A 20694-nucleotide genomic window follows, 5' to 3' on the forward strand; every position below is an offset into this window, starting at 1 on the left:
TAACCCAGTCAAACATGTAAATCATGTAACCATGAATATGCACAATAACTGAATTACCAAGATAATAGTCAAGTTATCAAAACAGATTATTGTTGAACATAGGTATGTTTCCAGTCATATATGTAGTCGGATGTATGGAAAGTAAAGGCTACACATCATTGTATGTAGTTGGATGGACATGGAAAGTAAAGGCTACACATCATTGTATGTAGTTGGATGGATGTACATGGCAAGTAAAGGCTACATCATTGTATGTAGTTGGATGGATGTACATGAAAGTAAAGGCTACATCATTGTATGTAGTTGGATGGATGTACATGGCAAGTAAAGGCTACACATCATTTCGTATGTAGTTGGATGGATGTACATGAGAAGTTAAGGATACACATAATTTTGTTTGTAGTAACAATGGCTTTTATTCCCAAAGCATTGCCGTCTCAAAAAGTCAACATTGGAAACTCTTGTGACGTTAGAAACACAACGTTGAGGCACAATTTTACTTGGACAAATAAACAATATTCAGGGTGGAATACAATTTTACAGAAAATATTATAACAGCGATGACGCCTAAAATACCAATTAAAACAATACAATTTCTTAATCTCTCTTGTCATATAGGGCAAGCAATTAAAAGGCACTAATTGAGAAAACGTTTCCTTTTAGATGTATACAATTTCTGACACCTTGGAAATATGTTACAAACAACACGAGTAAGAAACACACGTGACCTGCGTAAGAATACAAAAAAGACCAAGAAGATGAACATTTGTTTCAAAATTATTTCCCAATTGCGATAGTGAGCAGGTCTTTGGTTGTGCTGGATGTCTAGCCTGACTAGAATCTGACGAGTCATGGTTCTAGAAGAGGGGAAAAAGACTGCTGCTCAATGACGTTAGACTGCTTCAAAACTTTAAGTTTCCTAGTGTAAAAGAAGTAGGCCGTTCGGTAGAGATATCAACGGACAAGCACTTAACTTAAGATTAATACTGACCAGATAACAAGGCACAGTTTGATTATATCACAAGCGGAACATTAACCCTTTTTGTTTCACAATCTCACATGTGAGATTACAATTTTGAGAAGCAAACTCAATTGGTAGAGACCGAGAGGCTGAATCGTAGAGATACAATTATAGAGAAGACATTTCTGTTGACGGGAGTGGAATAAAAATGCGGCCATCTTACCCTGGTAAACTATTCCTAAATCATCAATCTCCATAGCAACCAGTGTTATTTCCGTCAGCAATAGAATGCTTAAACTAAAACAGTGAGAGAAATGTTCAAAATCCCCAGCTCAATTGAAACCTTTATTCATTTCATCCCTTAAAAGTATTTTCTTGAGCTACAGTATAGTTTGCATTTTCTTGTTTACCACTTGAGAAAATACAGCTGGGAGATACACTTGGAATTATTTCCCTTGTTAGTTCATCTCTACTTCAAAAAACTATTAATATTTAAAACTATTCATAAGTCATCATTATCTTGACCACTATTAGCAAATCCCATAACTAGGGACAAACCTCATTGTCTGTTATGTTCACCTAAGAAAGTGAAATACGGAACACCTATAAAAACAATTACACAAAGAAAATGCATTTAGGTTGTACTTCCATGTTAGCTCATCTGTAGAAAATGTATTCCAGTAAGATATTTCCAGCTATTACGGACACCTTAGGTGGTTACAAATATAATGCAATGCATTATAACGGTTAATGAAATGTTTATGTAAAAACAGGAGAAGAAAAAGCACCATACATGCTAATTGTCTCATTAGCTTCAGTTTAGAACTGGACCAGGTAAGATGGCCGCCATATGGTTCCATCCCAGAACGGCAATTCATTATGACACGTTGCATCTAATGTTTTACATCTATGGTCTGAATGTTCTGGTAATCCTTACTGGAAATGTAAAAAAATTAAATAAAAAATCATTAAGAGGACAACAATGATAGTAAATCCATTCTTAGCACATATTCATATGTAAATTATTTCTTCAATCTAAATACCTACAACATACCCTCAACTGTGGACATGAGTACGACACTGTCATCACTTCTAAAACAACAGTCCATTAGAAACAGTAGAAACCAAATACAATACTACTGAGCACAACAAGCTGCAACACAGTAGCCTACTGACCAAAGCTTTCACACTGCCTATTATATACATCCCTCTCTTTTTAAACGGACCAAACATTGAGCAATGGATACACGGAGGTGGGAGGAAAGGTGGTTGTTTTTTTCTCCTAGAAGGGAATCCCTTCCGTGATTCTTCCCAACCTACAAGCACAGATAAACCACTTACTAATATCATTCATAATCTCACTGCAATGTAGGCTGTGTGGTGTCCTCCTCTCAGGAGCGCAGGGCCCAAAACGGATAACCTCTGTCCAGGAGAGACATCAGAGATCTGTTCCAGAACACTGGACCACATTGATTAAAAAGGGAATCAACTTTATTTACGACTAACTTTTCGACGCAGGGTACATCTTCATTGATCAAAAGACAATGACGACTCTGATGAAGACGCACCCTGCGTCGAAACGTTATAGTCGTAAATTTAGTTTATTGCCTTTAATGCGTGTGCTCCGGTGTTATACTCTGAACCAAAGCCCTGAATACTCTCCTGGATTCAACATGACCCTACTCTGTGAGAGCACCGGACAGGCCTTACACTTCCTTTGATGTGGTTTGGTTGAAGCGTGTGTAACTCCTCCTTTACGTATTAACCTCTCTCCTCTGCTCAGACCATGACGTTGGCGAAATTTATTTTGTAATCCGTTCGTTTCAAGCATCCTTCTCCTTCTCCAATCTGCTCCACTCTCGCCCTCCTCTCTCCTGCATCAACTTCCCCTGCTTCCCTTCTTATCGCGTGGACTTGACAGAGGCACAGGTATCTGGGAGTGGTTAGACTTTCTCATCTGTAAGCCACAGACAAGACATTGAGGGGGAACAAATATATAAATCACACTTGAAATAGCTGGCTGCAAATACATCATCAGGTCTTAAGTCATGTGAAAGTGGCCCAAATCATAATTGAAAAAAAAAATCAGATTCCATGTGATTTGTGCTGTTCACACTGTCAGATCTGACTCACATATGACCAAAATAAATCAGATTCAGGCCACTTCTGCCTGCAGTGTGAACGTAGCCATAGAGAATGAATTGGGATAGATAGTAAAGGATAGTAAAGAGCAACACTAGGAGGGCGTGTATATTTTCCCTAACGGAGTTGCACTTCCGCGTTCGGTTTGCTCGATCTGATTGGCCATGGCCACTGACCTTTTTCTCAGCGCCAATCGCGTTACTCCTAACAAACTGGTTAAGCTTGGCGACTCTTTCGAAGTCGCTCTCTTTCGAAGTTGGTTAACTGAAGGTAGCAGTACAATTGATCTATCTCAAACCCTGCCCTCTTTTCTTGATCCTCCAATCACAACTGTTTGTCAGAGAAAAGCAACAGTCGTGATTGGAGGATCGAGAAAGGAGGGCAGGGTTTGACTTAAGATAAGATAAGATATTCCTTTATTGATCCTTACAGGTATCAGTGTAAACAAAGGTGCTGATAAGGGTCTGTATGCCAGATTTGTTATATTATATGTTACAATAAATATAGGCAATAAAGTATTTGAATCTGAATCTGTTCTTAGGGATGCAACATTACGAGTACAGGGTACAATAGGGTATAGTTTTCAAGAGACCCCCCCCCCCCCCACCCCATGCTAAAACCTGATACCAGAAGCCATGTGTAACATGTCAAAAATAAAAAGCAATGAGATTTGATTTTTTTTGGATACACAAATATGTTAGATGTGTCTAATGGAGAAAACAAATTATATCACAATCAATTTTATCCAACGACCCCAAATTAAAAAGGGGCTGTACGTGTTATTATTTTGTTTAATTAAGTGTTAAGTAGCTCTACATTCCAACAGCTATCACTCAGTGTTTGGTCAGTAAAATTCAACTTTATCCAATCAGGAGAGAGAATCCTAGATATTTTTACTTATTTCAAGAAATCTTGCCAAGGCAAATTTGCTTACAGCAGATTATTTTACTTGTTTCAAGCACATATTTGCTTAAAACTCATTTTCATTTCTTATATTTGTCATACCATTTTTGCAGTGTTTAGTTCTGTTGAATTAAGGGACTCTGTGTGGGGATGTTAGTTAGTTAGTCTAACTGTACATATGACTGTTTACACCTGTAACAGGCTACCTGTGTATATCATTGTCTCTACCAGATGTAGCCAGTTATATATATATATCTGTCTCCACTGGTGCTCTAGGCGTAGCTACCTGAGTATTCTACCATAGAGGTAACTATAAAAGAGATTGTCCCCACCCATTTCTTTCTCTCCTCAACGGCTCTCAAAGAGAGCAGAGCTCTGTACATCTACTGCTTATATGTGAATAAAGAAGTCAAGCCAGTTCGGGCACAATAGAGAATCCATGCCTCTTGACCACATTCTTGACGCGCCAAAGCGAGTTCTGCTAACAGGTTATGGGCCCAGATAACGCCGGGGTGAAATTAGTGGAGGTACTGTAGTAAGCTTAGCTGAGTTATAGGCTAGGATAGCACCGTGTGGCTAGTCGCTAGGCTGACCAGAGTAAAAGTCTAAGCATACCATTAACGAAGAGATGGAAGGCCAAAGAAGAGACAAGTGGCCGACATTCACTGGGAAAGCAGAGAACTACGAACTCTGGGACGAGCGCATGCTGTGCTGCATGCACCGAGCGGGACTGAAGGAGACAATCCTGGGAGCCCCCACCGGAGAACTAACAGCGGAATGCCCTGGATGAACAACGAAATGCCAATGCGTACTATGAGTTGGCGCAGATGCTTGACGACACCAGCCTGGGGCTGATATTCCGCGACACTAAGGACAGAGGCAGAGAAAGCCTAGCGGTACTGAGAGAACATTTCATCGGACGGGGAAGACCCAGAGTCGTGGCCCTCTACACCTCATTATCGGGCCTGACAAAGGGAACCACCGAGACAGTGACCGAATACGTCAACAGAGCGGAACAAATCACGACACCATTGAGGAGTGCCGGAGAGGCAACGAGTGATGGGCTAATGATGGCGATGATAATGAGAGGACTACCGGAGCTGTACAAACCGTTCACACTCCTTATAACACACGGTTCAACGGACATTACGTTGGGACAATTCAAGGCTAAGCTAAGGAACTTAGAGGCCTCAGAAGACACCCACCCAGCCGCCACGGAGGAGGGGGAGAGGGTGCTAAAGGCTCGAGAGATGCCAAGAGAGAGAACCAGGACTACGACAGAACTGGCGTGCTGGCGATGCGGTGATAAAGGCCATCGGAAAAGTGAATGCACAAAGACTGTCTGGTGTAGCTTCTGCAAATCCCCGGGACACACAGACAGAGCGTGCATGAAGAAACACCATCAGAACGCATGATACGCACCTGGACAAGATGGCGGTCACCAGCGAGACGAAAGCCACGAACAAAATGGCGGTTGCAGACGAGTCGAGGGCCACGGACGGAATGGCGACTACGGACAAGATGGCGGCTGTGGACAGGATGACGACAGCGGCGGCTATCGACGTGAGATGAATCGAGATGACGCCAGGAGAATCGATGGCGGCGACGACCGACACGAGGCGAGTCGAGATGGCGCCCGGAGGATAACGGAACGAGAAGACTGCGCTTTTGGAGCGAGGACGGTGGACACCGCCGGGCCGGCCCAGATGCAGCGGGCCACGAGAAGGAGACTGGTTGTGGACACGGGCGTGTCGTCCCATATCATCAACGACAGGAGTCGGTTCAAGAACTTTGACGACACTTTCCAATCGGAGAGGCACTGCATGGAACTGGCCGACGGTAGACGCATCTACGGGCTGGCATACGGGAGGGGGGACGCACACAGGTATGCCTCACGGACAGCAGGGGGCGCCGGCGTAAGGTGATGCTGAAGGACGCCCTATACGTACCATCGTTCCCACAAGAACTATTCTCTGTAATAGCTGCTAATGCAAGCGGCACCAAGGTGTCCTTCGATAAAGGTAAACATTTTCTTGTAGAACCTGACGGTACCCGGTTTGACATAAAGATGTACCAGAAAGTATTTTATCTGAAAACGGATTGTAATGACTATGACCAATGTAACGATAATGATGATGCGTATGACGGAACGGCCAGCCACAATATTCAGACATGGCACGAGATTATGGGTCATTGTAATTACGAGGATTTACTGAAACTGCAAGTAATATCAGAGGGTATGCACATTGAGGGGGAGCGTAGGCCTGACAAAAATTGTGCAATGTGCAAAATGGGAAAGTTTACCCAACCGAGACATATAGATCTCACAGACAGAGTGGAGGTACCACTCGCGCTGGTTGACATGGACCTAGTCGGCCCAGCAAGCGGCGAGTCCATGGGAGGTTTTGGATATGTACAGTCTTTCACAGACGTGTGTACAGGGGCGACGTTTGTCTATTTTGTAAAAATAGAAACACAACACCCCAGTGTACCCAGTACGGTTATGCAGACAGACAGTCAGCAACCCCCAGGGGGCGATGACGAGAAGCACCTGAGGGTGACGTCAAGCGCCTCAAGCAGTGGGAGGTACTCCAAAGGGCGACCCAGACCCCCAGAACGTCTGACAGGCCATGCCCGGGAAGGGAGTGATGAAGAGGGCATACATACAGTGGGAGAGAAAATAGATGTATTCAACCAAGCCACTGGAGGACAGGCAGTCAGTGGGAGGCGAATGGGGAGGTATTCAACCCAGGAGGGTATTGAAGACCACGAAAATACAAAGCATGGTTCATAGAAAATGTATCTACGTTTAAAATATAAAAGTGGAGGATTTTATCATCACTCCAGACCACAAAAGAAAGGCCTAAGCACGTTAAACCATTCTGTAGGTATGGACTTCGAACAAAATCTGCCATTTGTGTAAGAGATACCCCAGAGGATCTTGAGTCGTTTTTTTGTGTTTGACTGAAGTGAAAATGTATAGATAAACTGTGGATAACTTCATTCTATTGAACAGCCTGTACTCGCCATGACCTACGTTCTATGGTGAGTAAGGATGTCATAGTATTCCTTTGTTGATCACACAGAGAACCATTGAACTCCATCAAAAAAAAAATCTTTCTTTTGTTACCCCAGAGGTGCTGCAGGTGAACAGCCAGAACTTAAAGGCTTAGAGCCTACAAATATATTGACAGCATGTGGGGCTGAGTATACATATCTCTAGCTATGACAAATAAATATGTTTATCTTGAGCCACTGTTCGAAGTGATGGGGATAAGGTTATTAATACATTGTTCAAGATGTAGTAGGTAATTGAATTATATCCTCTCTACCAAATATGGTATTCTTGTAGAATGGGCGTTCTGTCTAAACCATTTAAAATTATGGATATTTTGTATATATGGAAACTGTTGTTCATAAAGGTAACAGGGAACCATTGTGGTTATCAGCAACCCGAGGTGTCAATATAGATGTAAACATGTCATCAAAAATAATGTCCCCTCATCAGGTATGTCATCGGATAAGAAAGAATGACACCTATTTACTATCCAACGGACAAAGGGTAATAGGTATTGTAAAGGTACCTATTCTCAATTAAAACTGATGTAGTTTACAAGGGCCATGTTTAATGTGAAGATATTGAATGCCATACCCTGTGAATGTTTTCGAGTTTACATATATATATATGTGTTATATGTGTTATTTATTTTATTAATAAAATGTTTTTCCAAGAAGTCAGTCAGTCCACCAACAAGTGGGAGTGTTGAATTAAGGGACTCTGTGTGGGGATGTTAGTGACTGTCTAACTGTACATATAACTAACTGTTTACACCTGTAACAGGCTACCTGTATATCATTGTCTCTACCAGATGTAGCCAGTTATATATATATATCTGTCTCCACTGGAGGGCGCTCTAGGCGTAGCTACCTGAGTATTCTACCATAGAGGTAACTATAAAAGAGATTGTCCCCACCCATTTCTTTCTCTCCTCAACGGCTCTCAAAGAGAGCAGAGCTCTGTACATCTACTGCTTATATGTGAATAAAGAAGTCAAGCCAGTTCGGGCACAATAGAGAATCCATGCCTCTTGACCACATTCTTGACGCCCCAAAGCGAGTTCTGCTAACAAGTTCTCTCTCCTGATTGGATAATGTGGGAACGGGATACCAGGAAATGTATTTTCTGTTTACTGCAGAGCGGAGGTACTGAGAGACCCATGTTACTGACCAGACACTCTATATCAGTGATGGCAAGTTATTATCTTTTGTTATATTATAACAAAGAAATACCACTTACAGCTCCTTTATTGGTTTAAACTTTAAATCTATACAGTTCACTTAGGTAAAACTAATGGATTGGATCGGTACTCTGAATCAGACAACACGTAAAAGTTTCATATTCAGAATCGGGCAGAGCTTCCTACAGGCGATATAGGCGGTTGCCTAGGGCGCCACCCAGACACTGTGACCTAATTTTTTTACTTCTAATTTTACTATGTTATTTTATTTCATACTTATCTTGTCTTGCACAGTCTCTGGAGCGTAAGAGTAAGAAGCATTTTGTATAAAAGTATTCTGTACTTCTGTATGACAAATATTAAAGAAACTTGAAACTTGAAACTTGAGAGGGGGGCGCCAAAAAAAAAGAAAAATATATATATATATATATATATATATATATATATATATATATATATATATATATATATTTAAAGAAAATTATTTTAAATGTAATTTTTCTTTTGCTCTGCGCAGTTTTGGCGCCCCCCTCTATATCTGCAACCATTATTTTTACATAAAAAAATATCTAACATAAGGGAAAATGAGCCAAAAATCTAAAGCAGTCGGTTGGTCTGAGCCTCAGCTTTAGGTGTTCACAGTCAGAACATGCTAGAGCGCTGTGCATTGATGGGTATCGGTCAAGTGTTTATATAATTGAGCGTTGAGGAAAGAAAGACTAACGTTAGAGAACTATGAAGAGGCAAAAGCCATCCGGCCATCCAGTATAAAAAGAGAAGAAAAGAAGAAGACGAGAAACGTGCCAAGGTGAAAGGTATGCAATTTTGTACAACTTCCAAGACCTGCCACACCAAGAGCTGATGAAGCAAGCAGAGGCACTTGTACACACCTTAAACCATGGAGGGCAATCTGATTTGGATTGGAAGGAGCTGGCTCAAGAGTTGGAAAATTTGATGTGATTGATGACTTTGCAGCGAGGAAGGCCAGAAGGATTGCACTGTAAATGGAAACCAGTAGGAGCTACAGGCTAATCTTGAAGTGTGATGATAGGGAGTGGAATGTAAATAGTTGTGAATTTGTAATTTTTATTTATTTGTTTGTTTATTATATTTTGATTATATATGTGTAACATATTTTACAATACATAATTTTCTTTTAACCTTCTGTGTATTGTCGCAGTGAAAAGGGTTAACCGGTTGGTAGCGCGGCGATGTTTTCATTTGGGGGGGGGGGGGGGGGGGGGGGCGCAGTGGTGAACCTCGCCTAGGGCGCCAAATGTGCTAGGTCCGCCCCTGAGAATCAGTATATCGGTAGTGATGACGTGGTATCGAGGCATCGCCAACAGTTGTTTTTGAGGTGACACTTTAGCAGACTGTGAAAGTGAAAGTGCAGTTCTCGTTCTCACCATCATTTGCTACCTGCACGTATACGACACATTTACGGATGACGATGTAGGTGTCGTAGGCAAAGATCAGGCCAGCAATCAAGCCAAGCACCTAAAGAGAAAAAAATGAAAAAAATATTATTTATATTGTATATAAGCTGCATTATGATAACATGTACAATGATACTGTATATACCGTATATATATATTCTATTATTCTTATATACAGTATATCTATCCACATCTGTCTGAATATACCTGCATACAATCCTTCTATACCTACTTATACACCTGCATATAACACATATAACTCTGTATGATAGCATGTTGTATAATAATGCTGTATATACAGTATATATTTATTCTACCGTATATCTATCTATCCACATCTTTCTTTACATACCTGCATATAATCCTTTTACATATCTGTAGATACTACAGCTATATCTGTACATATCCCTTATCTTTATACCTGTATCACTGTACATATTAATACTACTCTCTTTACCTACACCTGATTAGCACTATACTCAGTAGTACCAATTTATATATTTTATACCTAGTTTAACCAACTGTACATTGTATATTACACTTTACTGTTACATTTGCACTCTGGTTGGATGCCAAACCCCTTTGTGTTGTACTGTACTTGTGCTGTATAATGACAATACATTTGAATCTAATCTAATCTAATATATAGCCATGATGATGCACCATATGAAAGCTAAATGCCCCTATACCTTGATATAGTGCCCTCCATCAATGCCTGACTTCCTGTCTCCTTCTCTTAAAAGGTTGTTCAGGGCTCTATCTGTCCCGTTTGTCTCTGCCCTCGTCATCTCCGCACATGCTGTTCCTCACACTAGCTCCAGCTAGTTAGCCAAAGTGTTAATATTACACAGCAAACAAAGCTCGCTGAAATCTACTTTGCGTGCAATGTGTAGAGTCGATTTCAAGTCGTCTTCACTCTAGGGTCAGGCTAGGGTTCCAACAAGTCAAAACGATTCCCCTAAAGTGGTCATATCTATATAAGGTTGGACGGAATAAGCAACCAGCTGATGTTTGTTGACAGTCAAAACTCTGGGGTTGTTGGAACATAGAACAATGTGCTTTTGAATTCCTATTTTCACAACATCACCGTCAGACGTATGAAGAACCGATAACAAAAGCAGGTCCCGTGTTTGTAAAGGTTCCGCCTGTGTACAGAAACACAAGTGGGAGCTGCAGGGGTTTTAACCCTTTCACTGCCACACTACAGAAGGTTAACCCTTTACTATGTCGGTAGTGTGATAGTAAAGGGTTAACCTTCTGTAGTGTGGCAGTGAAAGGGTTAACCCGCTGTCGTGTGGCAGTGAACGGGTTAACCTTCCATGTATTGTCGCAGTGATTGAAAGGGTTAACCGTTTGGTAGTGCGGCAGTAGTGAAAGGGTTTAACTGACCCCGCCTGCGATACGGGCCCGATCCCCGCAGGCATTGATCACGGCGATCAGAGAGATGACGATGTGAAGGACCGCGCCGACAAACGCACGTAAAATATCCTGTAGAGAAGAGGGAGAGGACAGTAGTTGTATAAGCAATGACAAATGATGATTGTGAGAGTGTATGCCCATGTGTGTGTGTGTGTGTGTGTGTGTGTGTGTGTGTGTGTGTGTGTGTGTGTGTGTGTGTGTGTGTGTGTGTGTGTGTGTGTGTACATCCATTTCAAGTTTCAAGTTTTGTTTTATTTCTCACATATAAAAAGTACATGTACATTATAGTGATTATAGTACATGCTTGGTTCTGTATGAGCCTCGTGAAATGGTGCTTCGTACAGTCAAAAGGAAAAATAATAAAGACCAAACACTATACAAAATATACAAATATACAAAACTAAAATGTACAAAATGCAAAGACTACTAAATGCTAAATGCAAAAATGAGGTAGAGAGGTAGTGCAAAAATCGTTTAGTAATAAATAGATACAAATATGGTGTAGTGTTAAATAGTGTTTAAAGTGAACGTCAGAGGTGAATGTTTAAAGCGAGCCGAGGCAAGCGGATGTACTCACAGTCCCAGTGACCACAAAGACCTCTGCATTCTCCATCTCCCGGTTCGTCATGAAGAGGCCAAAGAAGACCATGGAAAAGATCATGGTAAGGATAGCCACTGTGCAGTAACCGCCGCTCTGCGACGCGGCATAGCAGATGAGGATGATAAAACTGATCAACTAAAAAAAAGAGAGAGAGAGAGAGAAGGGTGGGTTATAGCAATCATAGTAATCAGTCATCAGTAATGGGGGTGACAGTGGCTCAGGAGGGAGATCAGTCGTCTGGCAACCGGAAGGCTCCCTGGTTCGATTCCGGCTCCTCCCGGCAGCGCGTCGATGTGTCCTTGAGCACTTAACCCCCTAACTGCTCCCGATGAGCAGGTCGGCACCTTGCATGGTTGCCTCCGCCGTCGGTGTGAATGTGTGTGTGTGAATGGTAATGGATTTAATCATAACTACCTACCTCATACTATAGTCTACCATATAACTCTGTATGATAGCATGTACAATAGTACTGTATATCTGTCTGAATATACCTGCATATAATCCTTCTATACCTATTATACACCTGCATAACCCATACAACTAGTGTAGAACCGGATTTATGTTGTAGACGGATCTTCGTGATCAATATAGGTTTAATAGTGAAACACAATAGTACATATAGGATAAATGAGCTTGGGTTAAGAGGAGTGCTCTCATCCTGGCCACCTAGGAGAACACTGAGGGAGAGGTGAGGGCACTGAGTTTAAGGCCATGTCCAGACTAAACCGATTTTGGTCGTATCAGTCAAAGTATTTTATCGTATGCACCTTTCATCCACACGGAACTGCGTTCTGGGAGCCTGAAAACGCTATTTTCTGTGGCACGCACTTATTTCTTGAGACAATTCCGTTTTTACGGAAACCTTTTTTTAAATGAAAACGAAAAAGATCAAAATCAAGAGGGGGTGGGGTCTTTAGCCCTCTCATCAAGGTGTGAGATTGAAGCTATTGTTGGGATGACCAAAAGGGATTCCTCCACATAACTCTGTATGATAGCATGTACAATAATCCTGTATATACCATATATATATTCATTCTTACCGTATATATATATATATATATTAGTGCTGTCAGGCGATTAAATTTTTTTATCGAATTAATTACAGGATTTGTAATTAATTAATCAAATTAATCGTATTTGAATCGCATAACCATTTTAGGCCCGATATTTTATATTCTATAATCATATTTCAAATTGCATGTGTCCGGATGGCAGAATTCAGTACTGTATCTACAAAACCTTCTGTTTAATCATCTTCCCTTTATTCATTTGCTTAGATTCTTCAGGTCTGGTCAATTTTAGCATGCTGTTATTCACAGTAAAAAAAATATATATATTTAATTGATATTCTCATTTGGTTCATTACAATTTACTCAAGCTTAGTAACAGACACAGTATTTCTGACACTGGGAATACATTCCCTGAGATCCATAGATGTCCCTTTTAAAAAAAAAAAAGTTTGTAAATGTTTATTCTATGTTCTTAATAAATTTTGAGTTAATTTTCATAACGCGATAATTTGCTGTGTAATTAATTTCCTACACAAAGACTCTATTCTGGCCTCGGCCCACTGCTGTGTGAGGCCAGCGGAGCTACTGAAGGAGGCCGAGAAACACCCACTAATAACACAAGGGTCCTTCACGACAAGAAAGGCTCCGATGTTGACACCTTTATGTCAGAACACACAGCTTTTTAGAGCCATCTGTATGGGCCTGGCTTCAAAAGACCCCGGTTCAGATTTATTCAGGTCCGCATAATGATTGGCTCTTTCGGAGCGGACTGGCGGAAATAGTGAGTGTAATTATAGTCAATAGCGGCATGAGTGCCAGGAGCAGGAGGCCTGCCCATGGAACGGGGAGACACCAAACAAGTCACAACAACTGTTACTATGGAACTTCCTTTTCTTATAATTTCAGTTCAGTCCGGTCTTTATTATTATGCCAGAGGACAGCAGTAAAACCCAAAATATGGGCCGGCTCGTCCGGGCGCTCCGTGAGTCAGTGGATTGAGACACGTTCTTTGCACAAGCAACTCCGGTTCAGTAGAGCCATGTCACACGTCGATGACATACTCTCTTGTTTACATTATCTCCTGTCCCTTTCCACTGCTGTCCAATTAAGAAGAACAGCTACAAGTATGATCTGAAAAGAATTTGACCATGTGACCATTTTGTATTTATAATTGCATGTACAGCAGTTCAACAGAATAGCTCTGCGTGACTCACCCTGCATTCCGTTCATCATTACTGACCGCCTAGAATTACAGTATCACAAAGGAAGGGGTTTGATCTAACTGGGTGTGTTTGACTATGTCGTGATGCCATGTGTCACTCTGCAACTTAAAGACTGACGTGTTCAAGAGTGGTCATGTCTCTGTTGATCTTTGAAGTATGTTAAAAAAACAAAACAAGTGGACTCAAATTGGATTTGTAGAGGTATGGAAAACTTGCCGTCCAAACTTGCTGATGGAGCATAACGTCACAGTACTGTTAACCCTTTCACTACCACACTACCAAAGGGTTAACCCTTTCACTGCGACAATGCAGAAGGTTAACCCTTTCACTGCCACACGACAAAGGGTTAACCCTTTCACTACCACACTACAGAAGTTTAACCCTTTCTCTACCACACTACAGACAGTTAACCCTTTCACTACCACACTACAGACTCAGAGTACTCAGATGAATGAGCTGGTTGTGATACCAAAGACAAAAGCAACCAATGAGCTTTAAATAATCAATCAGCTGTCCTTTTTGGAGCCAGGAACACACACAGCCATAGTTTGTAAAGTCTTTTTACGTTTAAAATATATATTTTTTAACTTTTGGTGTGGGGTAGCCAGGCAAGGAAGGGAATAACAAATGTAATATGTTGGCTAAGCAACATATGATGAGTGCCAGAATCTCTGGTCAAGTGATTAGGAGACCAAGCCGAGTCAAGGGAAACCGAACCATTGATATTGGAAAATGAGCAAATGAGCATTCCCAGTTACGATAAACCCTAATACGGAGTGATGAGAACGACTTCCTGTGTTTAGCTTCGCACAATCATTCGTCTTCCGGCACTAGTGAACTATTTCCGTCCATCCCAGGTGAATTCCATAGCTTTTATCAAGCCACTGGGATGGTCCAGGGGGCGGTAAACAAGCACAGCCAGTGAAGTGTGTAACTGTCCTTGAATGCCATGCCATAGATGGGAGCTAAAGCCTTCTTTGTTCCAGACACGGAACCTCACACATCGGCCTGGATTTTCCATTACCCCCTACAAACAAAAAAAACTGTTAATGTGGGTGGGTGACCTACTGACCGCCGAGATCGAGTTGTAGGACCCGTTTCACAATGAGGTTGTTGAGTTACAAGAGAGTCTGTACTTATTCGGTGACCTACACGGAGCACCCTTCTCACTTTTAGAAACACAGTTTTATCAATGGTTCCGATAAAGCTGTCACGGTTTTCTAAAAGTGAGAAAGGTGGTCCGTGTGTGCGACATTATTACCACACAAGTGATGTCAGCACTCAGCATGTTATGATATGTTATATTATGATTGGTTGCTACGTGTTGGGGGTGTATGCCGCTCCCTAAAACGAGCTGACATGACTCGTGTGGTAATAATAAGAATGTGGTGTAAATGTTACATTTTAACTTCAGAACGTTAAAGAAGTTAACAACTAAAAAGGTGGAAACCGCTCCGCCAGTCTTTGGAGAACACTGTGACGTGAAATGCAACCAAAATGTGACCTAACGTGAACCTTGTGGTCACGGGAAACGGGTCTACGTGGGACGTCCCGTGCCAGGATGTGCAATCAGCTTTAACCCTTTCACTTACCACACTACCAAAAGGTTAACCCTTCCACGGCGACAATACAGAAGGTTAACCCTTTCCCTGCCACGCGACAAAGGGTTAACCCTTTCACTGCCATGCGACAGACGGTTAACCCTTTCACTAGTAGTGTGGTAGTGAAAGGGTTAACCTGCTGTAGTGTGGTAGTGAAAGGGTTAAACTGGAGACTTGATGATGATTGGGGACAGGGGGATTGAGTGACTCAACGTCACGTCCATACCTCACGTTAACTGGAGCCAGATGTGCAACGCATAATGTGGAAAAAGAGTAAAACGTCACTTTATAGGCCTGTAATATATAGTATGGTGAATGTGATGCGCGTTGCATTTTACTCTCTCCTCCATTGGACTAAAGCCACTAATCATATGGTCATATACAGCCTACTGTTGTCAACTGACAACACAGAATACCATTTGAGTAAGGGGTGGGGGTGGAACGAGTGAAATTGAAAGTCCCTGGGACAGAGTCAACACGTGTGAGTGTGACCTTCTCATCTGTCATTAACAAGACAGCATTTGTCTGTTTGGTGCCAAATGGGAAAACAGTGAGGGACAAGTGACAGGTGGCTATTAGCCTCTTGTCTTGACCCCCCCGCCCCCCGCCCCCCAACCCTAAAACCACATGGTCTCCATTCATTGCCTTGGTATTTTCCACCATATTCCCAGACAGAATATTTTCCAAATAGAATGGTGTAAGAGACTGTTACATTTGGTGACAGAGGAAACTAGTCTACATTCGATTAGGCTACGGGCCTACGTTTTTTCTACAGTACTTTTGAGATGAATTAGCCTAGTAGTAGTAACTGTTAATAAACTGGTAACAATGAACCTAAACTGAACCCATAATAGTATATGAACACTAGAAGAGGACCGAGGTGACCAAAATGCAAAGCATAGGCACTGTTATTATTTTTATTTAATGTAGTTGAGCTGTTATGGTTATTTTTTTGCATACATTTGCCTTTTGGCTACGTTATATAAAAAATGTACTTACTATTTCTGCAGTGAGAATAATACCCCTTCGGGTCTTGGCGTAGACCTCCAGCTTCTCCATGCAATTGGCCATTCTGAACCAACTACTAAGGTATTGTTTCAAACTATTGAAGAAAAGGCTGGAACCAAGTGGTTTGTGGAGCAATGGTCCGAGAGTGATCGTTTGTTTTATTGGCAAACAGCAGCGAGGCAATTCTCCAAAGCAGTACACAGGTTTATCAAAGTCTCCCTGACACACACAGTCCGGTTCCCTGTCGAGTGTGTCCTAATGTTGAAACTGCTCGGTATTTAAACATTTTCCGTACCTAGTACTGGAGTCGACTGGTCCACATAGCATAATTACAATACATTTCTTTGATAACAAAGGCTGACTTTCGTCCTAGACATTAACATGGTCATTCACACATTCTGGCTCCTGTGTGGAGGGCAATCTTGTTCCACCAGTATGTGGGTCCTCAATCAGTTTTAGTTTTGTGTTTAGTGTGTGTCCGCCAACTTAATCAGGTTTTACAACAAAACTGGTTCCTGGGGGGGGGGGTCATGTGTGACAGTGTGTGTGTGCGTGTGTGCGTGCATGCGTGTGTGTGTGTGTGTGTGTGTGTGTGTGTGTGTGTGTGTGTGTGTGTGTGTGTGTGTGTGTGTGTGTGTGTGTGTGTGTGTGTGTGTGTGTGTGTGTGTGTGTGTGTGTGCGCGCGCGTGTGTGTGTGTGTGTGTGTGTGTGTGTGTGTGTGTGTGTGTGTGTGTGTGTGTGTGTGTGTGTGTGTGTGTGTGTGTGGTTAAACTCCTCCCCCAGGCCCTTGCTGTGTGCATTTAGACAATGAGTTGTGAAGACATCCTGGACAAGTGTGACTTAATAAACATGCAGGGCGTGGCTATGTGGGTGGTGTTCGATTCCTAAATGTGTGTTGCAACATGGTGTCCCCCTCAGGACAGGTTTTGTTGGTCTGAGTCAGGTCCCCCCCCCCTCCCAGCTAGAGCAGGGAGCTGGGACCTTTGAGTCAGGACCCCACCCCCCCTAGCTAGAGCAGGGCCCCCCCCTAGCTAGAGCAGGAAGCTGTGAGTCAGGACCCTGCCCCCCCCCCCCTAGCTAGAGCAGGAAGCTGGGACCTGTGAGTCAGGACCCTGCCCCCCCCCCCCCAGCTAGAGCAGGTACCAGGCCTTAGTCCCTGGTGCTGATATTAAAGGTCCCCTGTCTTATAAATAGCCTTTTCCAGTGTTTAGCATTGTTTTCTAGCAATCTGGGGTTGTATCATTATATTATGTCTATCTCTCTAATTCTCATTTTGGCGCACTCCTCCAGTTCAGATCGCAGGAGATTCTCCCACACTGAACTAAGCCATTCGAATTTGACTGTTTTGCTGACGTAGAAATAATTCTCATCTGCATAGTAACACCCCTCTATGTTTGAAACCACTGCGCACACTCAACCATTATTTATTGCAGTATGCAAGCAAATGCGTGGAATTGAAGTTTAACAGTTAGTTAGCATTGGGTTAGCATTTAAAAACGTTATGAACAAAACGGGCAAGATATGTTGTGCTGTTCCTGACTGCCAAGCAGCGAATACGTCCTTGCATTAATTTCCTGAGGATGTCATGATCCGCCAGCAATGGGCCAAGTTTGTTTTGTTTTTGGAGACCCGCCGAATGTGTACCGCACATTTTTGCAACGAGGACATTGAGAATCAAGGACTTTATAATGCTGGGATGATTTCCAGGATGATTTCCAGGATGTTACTAAAGAAGGGAGCTGGCGGGATGGTGCCAGGAAAACAGCCTCTCCCTGAACGTCAGCAAAACAAAGGAGATGATTGTGGACTTCAGGAGGTCGGGGGTCAAGGACTACAGCCCCCTCAGCATCGACGGGGCACCGGTTGAGAGAGTCAACAGCTTTAAGTACCTCGGAGCCCACATATCCGAGGACTTGACATGGACCACACACATTGACAGTGTTGTGAAGAAGGCACGACAACGCCTCTACTTCCTCAGGCGCCTAAGGAAGTTCCAAGTCAGTCAGAAGATCCTTAAGAACTTCTACTCATGTACAATAGAGAGCATCCTGACTGGCAACATCACCTCCTGGTTTGGGAATAGCACTGCACAAGACCGAAGCAGACTACAAAGAGTGACACGTTCAGCTTATTATGATGAATTGAAAATGGGGGACCCTGATGTAAACAAGACGAAAGTCTTTCTCTGGTCTGCATCCCCTTAACAATTGTGTGTATTGAGCCGTACTGTATTGTACCCATTCTGCAATCTGTTAATAAACTTTTCAATCAATCAATCAATCAATCAATCAGCCGAACGCACAATTGGAGGGGGGCTCCCCACCCTCCAGAACATTTACAACAAGCATTGCAGGGGCAAGGCTAAGAGAATCATTAAGGACTCCAGTCACCTGAACAACTGCCTCTTTGAACTGCTGCGGTCAGGCAAGCGATACCGGAGTCTCAAGGCGAGCACAGAAAGACTCAGGAGAAGCTTCTATCCCCAGGCCATCAGGTTGCTAAACGAACAATGAACACTACACAACAACAACCATCAAACGCACATAGCACACACATCCACACGCACACACTCACTTTAAACAAACACACTGTAGCACCCACTCCACACACTTTATAGCACACACTCACTTTAAACAAACACACTGTAGCACCCACTCCCCACACTTTATATTTATTGATGAAGGATTGCACTACAACTCGTACACCTTACTGTAAATTGTACCTAAATTGTACCTCATCCCATTTCTGCTTTGCACTATATAGTACTGTACATTAGTACACTGCATAGTATTGTATATTATATGGTAATTCAGTTACGTCTATTCTGCATCGAACATTGTACATATGTCTATACTGAACACTGTGACCTCATTTTCTACTTCTAAATTACATGTTATTTGATACTATCTTGTCTAGCACAGTCTCTGGAGCGTAACAGTAAGAAGCATTTTGTATGAAAGTATTCTGTACTTCTGTATGACAACTATTAAAGAAACTTGAAACTTGAAACTACTGAGTAATCAAGTATTCGGGTTGGTGACTATCACTCAAATCGCTTTGCGAGTATGGGCGGAGCCCAGCCCAAAACAGCTTGAAATCTTGAAGTGAAAAAATGCTGCTTTAGAGTACTTGATTAGAAATGCAAAACAATGAATTTTTTGGAGACAAAAAAAAACGTGTTCCATAGACTCACAGGAATTGTGTAAAATTGCCCAAATAGTGAAAGGAATAGCAAAACATGGGACCTTTAAAACCAGTCCAGCTTGGGATTGTCTGATTCTCTGTATCCGTTTTCCTAGGCAAGTGCCCACACCAGGTTCTTCTTCCAGGCAAGAAGAGCAGCTTCCTTGGTTTCCTCCCCTGGTTGGGAGAGGCTGTGGGCCCACACTGGCACCTGCTACATATACTCCCAGTTCTTGGTCCTCAATGGTGACCGATCTCTGCTTCAGTTTCTCAATGTGTGGAAGCTCAGCTCTTGGCAGTTGTGGTCCATAGACATTGGCCATTGACTCTATGTGATGTGCCCTTTCCAGTGAGAGTTTCCTCAAGTCTATCGATGTTGTCCCATGCAAGATTGGTGAAGACATGAGGCTTGATTGATGCTGGGCTGACCTTCGAATTTTTTTTTGGAATTCGAAGCTTCGGGGCCGAGATTCGTTATGTTGTGGGACTTGTACAGCACTTTGTTCAACTTTGGCAGTGCTGTAAAGTTTAAACCTTTTTAAATCGTAGACAAACAAAACACTTTGCTTTCATGAAATATTGTAAGCCGTCATTTGAGGCTTTATAAAAGCAGCACAATGAACACAAATCTGTCAGTGCAGAGTCCGACCTCATCTTAAATAACAAACAGCATTGCTTGTTGTAGTTAACAAAGGGAGGGAGAGTTGATTTTGCACACAAAAAAAGATATATATATATATATATTTCTTTTAACACTTTAATCGCCATGGGTTAAATTCATAATTTACCATCCCTCGCCAGCTCTATTTGTCTATGGAGAAGTTCCCCTTCTTTGCAGGGCTATAACTTTTTAAATTCTATTGCTAAATTGCCATTATTATGGCCCATTCAATGTCCTATATGTATTGTTCAGGGTGTAGCAACGTTAAACTTTTTCATTCACATATTCATACTAAAATATGGTCTAAA

The 20694-nt window shown here is 42.2% G+C and overlaps 1 protein-coding gene across 1 annotated transcript; it reads right to left on the minus strand.

Moving 5' to 3' along the window:
• Positions 1 to 397: 397 nt before the first annotated feature.
• On the minus strand, positions 398 to 16976 carry LOC311243568 (proteolipid protein 2-like). The gene is made up of 5 exons (XM_084332835.1): positions 16534 to 16976; positions 11677 to 11835; positions 11070 to 11168; positions 9651 to 9741; positions 398 to 2918 (listed from the first exon to the last, which is right to left on the minus strand). Exons 1-5 carry the CDS (start codon positions 16603 to 16605, stop codon positions 2905 to 2907), a joined length of 435 nt encoding a protein of 144 aa, XP_084188961.1. The 5' UTR covers positions 16606 to 16976; the 3' UTR covers positions 398 to 2904.
• Between the last annotated feature and the right edge of the window lie 3718 nt (positions 16977 to 20694).

Source organism: Notolepis coatsorum (assembly GCF_963971535.1).
Source record: "Notolepis coatsorum genome assembly, chromosome: 17".
NCBI classification, from domain to species: Eukaryota; Metazoa; Chordata; class Actinopteri; order Aulopiformes; family Paralepididae; genus Notolepis; species Notolepis coatsorum.